Source organism: Eurypyga helias, unplaced genomic scaffold, assembly GCF_000690775.1.
Source record: "Eurypyga helias isolate BGI_N326 unplaced genomic scaffold, ASM69077v1 scaffold22, whole genome shotgun sequence".
Classification (NCBI taxonomy): Eukaryota; Metazoa; Chordata; class Aves; order Eurypygiformes; family Eurypygidae; genus Eurypyga; species Eurypyga helias.
In genome coordinates, this window is record NW_010236327.1 from 1 (window position 1) to 9,275 (window position 9,275).

The 9,275-nt window shown below is 40.0% G+C and overlaps 1 protein-coding gene across 1 annotated transcript in view; it reads right to left on the bottom strand.

The window, feature by feature from the left end:
* Positions 1-28: 28 nt before the first annotated feature.
* Positions 29-9,275, bottom strand: part of CFH (complement factor H) — a gene marked incomplete at its 3' end in the record, with an annotated part of 28,998 nt that continues 19,751 nt past the window's right edge. Inside the window, exons 14-21 of the mRNA XM_010147026.1 lie at positions 8,503-8,685; positions 6,847-7,029; positions 5,346-5,525; positions 3,482-3,688; positions 2,700-2,876; positions 1,898-2,074; positions 740-916; positions 29-197 (exon numbers count right to left, since the gene is read on the bottom strand). Of these exons, the coding sequence (XP_010145328.1) occupies positions 29-197; positions 740-916; positions 1,898-2,074; positions 2,700-2,876; positions 3,482-3,688; positions 5,346-5,525; positions 6,847-7,029; positions 8,503-8,685 (1,453 nt within the window). The remainder of the gene's footprint in view (positions 198-739; positions 917-1,897; positions 2,075-2,699; positions 2,877-3,481; positions 3,689-5,345; positions 5,526-6,846; positions 7,030-8,502; positions 8,686-9,275) is intronic.

Consider the following 9,275-nt stretch of genomic DNA (forward strand, 5'->3'; position numbering starts at 1 on the left):
CTGGGAAAGCTCCAAAAAATACACAAACCCCATAGTGCCAGCAGTGACGCTCTTTGCACTTGGCAGGGTGTTCTGGAGCCACAATATGGAACCTGGCCTATATTCATCTGCTGTTGCTGCAGCTCTCAGTCCGCAGCTGGGTGGTGTTGGAGTCAATTGCTGCTGCATTGGTTCATGTGCAGAAACTTTCTTTATGTCTAATGAAAACAAAGGAGATTATTCAGTGCACTCATGAAGTCCTAGGTGGCACCCACACTGTACCTATGTATTGGCTCACACATCAAATTCTACCCTCAGTTGATTTAACAGTTGATATGACTCCATGACATTCAATATAGCAATGCATCATCTGCATTGTCTGGATGTCAACTAGCAGGGAAGCTGTAGGTTCTGTTCTCCAACATAGGTAGCAAAATTTCTCACTCTATTCTCATAGGGCAGGCACAGAAAGCAGATTCTAAGAAGTCCAAGGGCTGCGTCTCATAATCAGATCTGGTCAGCAACTGTTCTCAGCCTCAGGGTGCTTTTCCAGATGGGGCCCTGTCAAGTGAAGTCACCCAGGTCACTCAGCTGGTAAACCCATCTGAACAGATACCTGGGAATATGGATTTTCCCTGGGTGTGTCAGATATGTTGCATTTCTGCATAGTAATGAAACTGAAATTTGGAGCAGTAATTGCCACTGAGTCTGCTTCATGACATCTCACCGACCTGCAACTGTATGAAGAAAGGGAAATTACCTTTGCACTTTGGCAGCTCTGTCCAGGTCCCATTCTGACATGCTACAGTGGAAGCCCCAGTCATCTCAAAACCTTGCCAGCACTGGTAGCGAGCACTCTGCCCAGGCAAATACCTTGACTTTTTAACACCTTGAACTTTACCACCAGCGATTTCTGGAGGAGGTTCACACGTCACATCTGAAAAGAGACACGGCTGTGGTCATGTTTGCAGTCATTGAGGTGTTCCCCTATGCAACCAACAGCTAAAGGAATCAATCTTGTTGCAATTTCTGTCTAGATTTTCTGCTTCAGATGGGTCACAGCTCCCATGGAGTTTACCATGGAGAAAGCAATGAGGTGTGACAGTGGCAGCACAACACCCTTTCTGGGACTCTTAGGAGACAGAAGGGTCAATGAGAGATTCTAAAAAATGCCAGCATTTCTGTAAACTACACCTTACGGCACAAGAAGCCACGCCAGCCTTCTTGTGTGCCCGTGTCCCTCCCCAGGGAGCCCTGGCATGCTAGCAGCCAAGCTGGTGCTCTGATGAACCCAAGAGCTCTGGAGGACTGGCAGCGCTGGGGAAGTTCTCAGCCTGCTCTGCTCAGGGATGGGTAAGTGCAGTCTGCTCCATGGAGGTGTGTGAAAGCCACTTTTTCAGCCAGAGATTTGGGCAGGGTACAGGAGCACAGCTTCTCAAAGTTCCTTGTCACAGGACTGCTCTTCCCACTTCAACAGCCCTAGCAGATCTTACATGGTTTAGACGTGGGTTTCTGCTGGAATCTGCATTGGTCAGAATGGAGCCCTGGAGAAGAACTGCTGTTTCTCTCCCCTACTGCTTCTTCCATTCAGATACTCCCTGACAGGTTTGAACAGAGCAGAGGAGCCCTTCTGTTTCTTTCTACTGAAGGTCACTGAAATGGCAGACTCTGGGAAAATAACAGTATCATACAGCAGAAGGCCAGACCAGACATTTCAGGCCCTGCCTCTTCAAGATGTTTTTGGTGTTTATGAAAATACTCCCACCTAAATTAAAGTGCTGTGCAAGGAAGCAATAGCAAGTACAAAGTTGGGGCACATAAAGAAAACAGTAGTAAAAAAGGTAAAGTATTTAAAGTGTTTAGGTAAACCATCAATCCCCTCAATGCCAACAAACAAGATGAAAGCACAAGTTCCTACCTCTGCAGTTTGGTGCTTGGGACCATTCTCCATTTGTACAAGTGACATAATTACCCCCCATCATTTGAAAATTGCTTTCACATTCATACTGCACTCTGGCACCAGGCAGATACCGCTCCTGTGGAGTGCTTGTAATAAAAGCATTGGGGATTTCAGGTGCAGGTCCACAGCTAACATCTGAAGAGAGAGGTGCATTTAAGAACAGTAGGGCAGCAATATGACAATCATAAGATATTGCATTCCAGAGCACCACTGTTCCTGATGTGCAAAAATGGTTTGCATAATGCAGCTCATTTTCTACAGGTAGAGAAGGAAGATATTACAGTCTTTAGTTGCAAGCAGACACTATTACTTTTGCCTAGTGAGTAAAAACAGAAAAGGAGTTGCAGAGAGCAGCTGAAGATGCAGGTTGGTGCTTTACAGCACTGTGTGCCAAAGGGCTAAATAGCGCTTTCTTTAGTATTTGAAGGCAACTTTCAGCAGCTGACATTCATAGTGATGTGAAAATAAGATACACTACCTTACTAGTCATTGCTGCCTTTGCAGCCAGCACCCCCTTCTCCCTTAAACCTCTCTCTGCTTGATTTCAGCAGAGAGACAAGTTTCAGCTACTAGCTTCAGCCCACAGTGCTCATGTACCCTGTTTTTCACTTCTCAGGAGCCAGAACATGAGGTTTTATAGCAGCCCATTCAAAGCAGGTCACCTGTTTCCTCTATTGACCTGTGTGCCTGAGTTGACCTTAGTTTAATTCACATCAAAGACTAAGAAGAATCATAGACTACTTAGAACTCGAACCTATACCTTCACAGAAGGGTGGTGCTGTCCAATTTCCTTCTCTGCAAATAATTTCGGGGGGACCAACAATCAGGAACCCTGCATCACACTGGTAACGAATTGTTTCACCAGGCTCATAAATTTTCTTGTTTCTGCCTTCAGTTTGAGCATTGGCAACTTTTGGAACACTTCCACATGGCATTTCTGAAAAAAACCCGACAGTTGATGTTTGTGTTAATGACACACATAGAATGAGGGTACCCTTTCCCCCAAAGAGATGCTTTAGAGAGCTTTTTCTATCATCAGCATAGTCATCTGCTGACAGGGAATTTTATATAAACGGTAGAATATGGAAGATTAAATAAGTGATTCCCCTAAACAGACTTGGACTTTAGTCACTGAAATATTTTGATCCTGTTTCTAATCATGCCCGAAAATTTCAATTAAGGCTTTTGTCCCTTACTACACCAAAGTTGTTTCCATCACTGGAAGCACCAAAGCAACCCCCACTCACTAGTGGACTCTGTAGAAAACAGATCCTTCGATTATGAGGATGTTTGCAGCACTCACCTGGCAGAGATATGAACTGAACAAAGATTGCAAGAATACAAAAGAATGATTGAAAACTAAACTGTATTAAAAAATTCAGCCTTACATCCAATCAGGATTGCTCTGAAGAAATCCATGAGGTTTGGTAAGATTCCACAGCAGAATATGGAGTTACTGCCTCTTACTAGTCAACCTCCAGTTTAACATTCATCCCATTTCATTGCTAAATGACATTCAAAAAAAGTACTTTTTGATATTACCCAAGCATGTAGGAGCTGAAGTCCAGTTTCCCATAGAACAAGTTATCTCCGATGGTCCATTTAACATGTATCCAGAACGAGAAACATACTTAAATTTAGCACCAGCCAGATAAAATATTTCCCCTCCTTTTTTAATTTTTAAGTTTTGATTTTCCAGCCTGGGAACATCAGCACATTCTACGGGTTGTGGTGGCAAACATGGTCTTTCTATAAAATACAGAGAACACAGTTTAATAATAATGTATGGCAATTCATATTCCAATGACATATGCCATCTAAAAAAGAAAAGAAATAATCCAAACACAAATTAAGTGGCTTGAAAGGAAGATGAAGAAATATCTAAGATATAGAAAGCAAAACGTCTCTCTCCTTTCCCTCATACATGGAGAATCGAATTCAACCCATTTTCCTGTTCAAACCCAGGAGATACAGTTACAGCTTATTAGGAAGAACAAGGAAAATTTCATAGGTAGAGAAATAGAAGAGACATTAACTTGTTTTGGGATAGAAAGTGAGTTTCTAAAATGTTAGCTATGAAATTTTTCCATCATTAGTAAAGTTGTATCAATGTTCTGAAGGTTTTGTGATGACATGATGAAAATGAAAAACAGAACAGAATTTACAAAATATTATAATGGACATCCTGATACATATGACGGATTAAAACTCTATGAAGCCCTCCTGACTCAGGGCTATCCCAATGCTTTCTTCTCCTGTAGGACTGTGGTGTGTGTAGACTGAAATTATATTTTATATGCTTTTTTATAGACAAAAAAGTAGGTGGAGACGGACAATAGGCAAAAAACTTATTAGTAAACTAGCTTTTATTACTTGACACATCTAGTTGAAAGCATATGCTTGCACTGAATTCCACAGTACAAAAGATCTAATTACAAAATTCCTGTTTTGAGATTGGAAATTTTATTTCAGTAAAAGTTGTGTAATGAACAGGTCAAGCATTTTTTTTGGTCATTCTCTAAGTCTACCACTTATGAGCCAAAATGGAGACTCACAGGCATTGCAAAAGCAGAGAAACCATGTGGCATTAGAATTTTGCAGCTTAAAAATACAGACCTGTTTGGCATGTTGTGTACATCAGTCACCAGCTGGCACCTCATTTGTCCTGTGCTCATCTATCTCCTATTCGTTTCTGAAAATACTGTATTCTACCTCATAATGAACTCTGCTTACAAGATGCCACCTGCATCAGTAGTATTTTAACAATAAGATTACAATTCCTCAGCGTTTCTTAGAATAGATGGCCTGAGTTATGCCATGTCATATATACACCTATTACAGAAAGAAGCCACAGAAAGAAAAGGAGAAAAATAAAGAATAAAAATGAAAAAAACCAAAGATTTCTACTACAACAACTAAATAATAATTTTTTTTTTTTCCACCAGGATGCTATTAAAGGTCCCCAGTCAAAACTGAGACTCCAGTCTACAATACACTAAGCAAATAAACAAACACAGAGTTCTTGAGGGACTACCAGAAAGTTTTATATGCCAGGTTAGAGAAGTCTTTTTGAAAAAAAAAAAAGACATACTGTCCAGCAGTTAGTTAACTGCACTTTCTTTAGCAACTTATCATATCATAGAATCACAGAATGGTTTGGGTTGGAAGGGACCTTAAAGATCATCTAGTTCCAACCCCCCTGCCATGGGCAGGGACACCTTCCACTAGACCAGGTTGCTCCAAGCCTCAGCCAGCCTGGCCTTGAACACTGTATTGCTTTTCTGCAGTTACCTGTTCATAATAAACTTAACGTAAATAATACCATCCTCCTGGTAACAATGACTACAAATGCATAAGACAGAAATTCACAATAAAATAAATAGAAAAAAAAAAATCCACTACTGACCCACACAGTGAGGTGGTGTTTGCCATTTCCCTTCTACACACATTATTTCATTCGCACCGATGAGCTGGAAACTCTTCAGACATGAAAAAGCTATTTTACTCCCATGCTTGTAATTTCTCCCAACTGTTACCTGTTGAGCACCAGGCAGCTGAGGTGGAGGTGGACATGTACTCTTCTCAGCTAAGGACACATGTTAGAATAGAACATAAGCTAAACTCTAAGAGTTCATCACAGATTACAACAGAAACAACCAAGAAAACACTGGTGCTAGATAGTTCTTCACTAGCTATCTCAAGGTCTAGTTAATATCATGATAATTTTGTTCTGCTTCAGAAATACCAGAACTGTCCTCAGATGCTCATATACTTTCAAATTCAATGAAAAGATGCAGTTGCGTACGCCAGCCTAAGATGGACTTTCTTGTAGTCCTTCCTTTCCCTTACATGCAGCTGCACACTCCCGTCTGCTTTCCCTGTTCCTCTCTCTATGGTGAAATACTTTAGGAACACTGAACCAAATTCTGAGGTTCTTGGTTTTTTTTTTTGTTGTTGTTTGTTTGTTTGTTTGTTTGTTTTCTCCAGACTTATCTGATAACAGCTAAATAAGAGTCACAAAAGGAAACAGAGAAATAAATTTCAATTTTCCCACTCAAGGAAGGACTGCTGCTATGAAGGGGGGGTGGGTAGGAAAGAAGGGAAGGAGGTAGGTCTAGGAAGAGGGAGAACTCCAGAACTTGGTTGCTTCTAGTGGTTCCAGAAAACTGAGAAAGGAGGGACACTTGGTTTTGAAAGGGAATGCTCCCTGAAGAGATTGTCACTTTGTACTTCTCCCACTTCCATGCATCATTTCCCCTGAATCTGGCATAAGCAAAGCAGGCAATGAGGCAATGATTATTTTACAGTCATGCCTTCTACAGGAAATACCCTGTTCTGCTATACATAAAGGCAGTCCTGCAGGCACCCGACCTTTGTCGTGTATTACACAAGGGCAGCCTCCTCTAGATCTGTGCTTTTGAACTGGCCACTCAGATTGTTTCCTGTTTCATTAGGAAGCGATTGGAAAACATAGAAGGAAAAAAAAATCAGGAATAGAAAATATTTTTCTTTTTTCTTTTTTTTACAGGAAATAAAGGAATTTTGGCTGGAGCTTGAGCTATGTGCTACTCTCACTTGCACCAGGGTAAAGCCCTTTTTGAGAACCAAGCTTATATTTACCATTGAATCTTTTCTCACATCAGAAGTGACAGTTACAACTGTTTCAATTGTCAGAGTAGAGATTATGAAGTCTGCCTTACTACAATAGTACACCTCTAAACCTAGTTAACTGTTCAAATGATTCCCATTTGTGACTATCCTATAGCACATATGGAGTAAGAATATATATAAGCATATAGGCATTTCTATTTCAGACTAATCACAACAAAATGCTAAGAAGCTTTAATAATTAGCATTTATCATTCCTACATAAAAAGAAGAAACTGTATGCAAATCTAAAAACATACCTGTACATTCAATCTCTGGCGACCATTTTCCAGACACACAAGTTGCCTGTTTAATACTTCTGTCAGCTGATTTACACATATATTGTATAACTCCATGGAACCCAGTCACCTTTTTTGTCCTGGTAGGACGACCATTGTGTACAATCTCAACATCCTCTGGAAGTACACACTGAGAAGATGGATCTGAAACAAAACAACAGAAAAAGCTAAAAAATATTTAGTTCAGATAATATATGCACTCATCAGTTTCCTAATGCATATCCATGTGAAAGTGGGGTTTTTATTTACTAAATGAAACTCCAAAGATTCCTAGATTACAGAAACATAATTATTTTGCTGTTCCTGCTATCCGAAGCACAGACTGTTCCCACTCACAAAACAATTATTTTTACATTGATAGGTTCCCTTTTACTGAGTGCAGTAAATAATAAAAAACCTAAGCATTCTTTTCTTCCCTAAAACTATAAAAAGATAGCATGATAAGCAAGAAGAGAAGCTTTCTTTGGCTTGTAGAAACTGGACCATAAAGGAAGTACTACTCCACACTGAATATGTATCGATCTGGAACAGGCTGCCCAGGGAGGTGGTGGAGTCACCATCCCTGGATGTGTTTAAGAGACGGGTGGATGAGGTGCTGAGAGATATGGTTTAGTGGCGGACAGATACGGTTGGACTGGATGATCTCTAAGGTCTTTTCCAACCTAGTGATTCTATGATTCTATGATCTCCTGTGAAAGTGCATCTAAACCATAACCAGGTCTTGTGTCCTTGACTAGTGATTCTGAGAGTGAGAACACAAGCTACTTGCGAAAGCTAAGCAGACCGTGTTTTGTGCCAGATTCAATCCTCAACATAACTGCAAATAGAGGTACAGTGTGCTCAAATCAGTGATGAGCATAAAGTCACTTCTGAAGGAAAGAGGAACCAAGACCTGGATCTATAATTTCTGCATTCTGTTAAAGATAAGTGAAGTGCTGGAGTAATTTATCCCAAACAAGTCTCCTTTTTGACCACTATCACTTTTTTCTTAAATTACTGACTCCAATATAATTTTTTTTCTTTTTGTCAGAAAAGACTTTGTTTTGGATCTTTTTAAAAGATGTTACTTTCATTCAATTTACACTCCAAAACTAAATGGGAAGATGAGAAAAAAGAGAAAACTACGGATCAGAAATGAGAAGGACTGATCCACATACAAATGGTGAGGATGGGATAAGCCTGGCACATTGTGGCTATTAATATTATTTTTAAAAAGCAAAGTAGTATACGGAGACATAAAAGTACAAGTAATTAACACAACAGGCGCGCTACTTTGCTGCAGGTATGTCCCAAGGCTTCTGAAGGGTTGTTACCAAGAACAGTGGAAAATGGGTAAGAGACACTGTGCACCGAAGACGTACCCTCATACTTGATTTTACCGACTGTGCAAGTGACCCTTTCCTTACGCAAAGCTACTCAGAGTGCTTACAGAGTTGTAGGTGCAGTCTTTCAAGGATGAAGTACACGTTCACGTTTAAAAGAGGAGTAAACAGAAAAAACTTAGTTGAGATGCATGGAACTATAGTATCTCTGGCTACATGCTGATTGCTGAAGTCCTCAAAATTTTGAATAAAACTATGTTACACTCACATCTGAAATATTATGGAAATAGATTACCAGCACAAAGAGGTAAAGGCTTCCATTCCCCATTAAGACATTTTATTTTAATTTCCTTAGAATTGCCAAAGCCTTGTTTGCATCCACAAATTACTTCATCACCATGCGAAAACTGGGTCTGGTCTTCCTGACGAAGAACAACATTCGGAATAGAGGAAGGTGACGCACATGGCATTTTGTCTTCTGTTGAAAAGAGCAGAAGTGTTCCACAATAATACTGGAGTCATATACGAAAGCCTAAAAGAACTTAAATGAATAAACCTTATTTGCATTTGGTGAGTTGAACCTACTCCCATTAATTGTAACAACTAAACTTCAACACAGCTGGAGCACGAATATCTTTTAGCCAGTTTACTAAATCCCTCTGTCTTTTCCCTTCCTTTTTCATCACTGTGGGAACTCCACCGCAGGCTCCACAAGTAGTTTCAGTTAACATTAATTTCCCAAACTGTTTTTCATTGCTATGTAAACCGTAAAGTTTAAGAAAACCTACAATTACTCCAGCTTATCCAGATCCCTGAGTGAGATCAATCCAACACACCTGGATCCCTCATTCTAATCAGTCAAAAATTTTTATATATATATACATATAATATTTATATACACCTACACATTTGTAATGTGCACTTTCAGTTAGTGTTATTACAAGAACTGAAAACCATTGTAACATCACTTAGAGAGCTGTAGCACTGTCACCTGTGTGTCATAACAGCAGTTCCTACTTTGAACAGTCACTGTTGCAGTGGGAGTGACAGCAAAGGGTAATGGCTTTT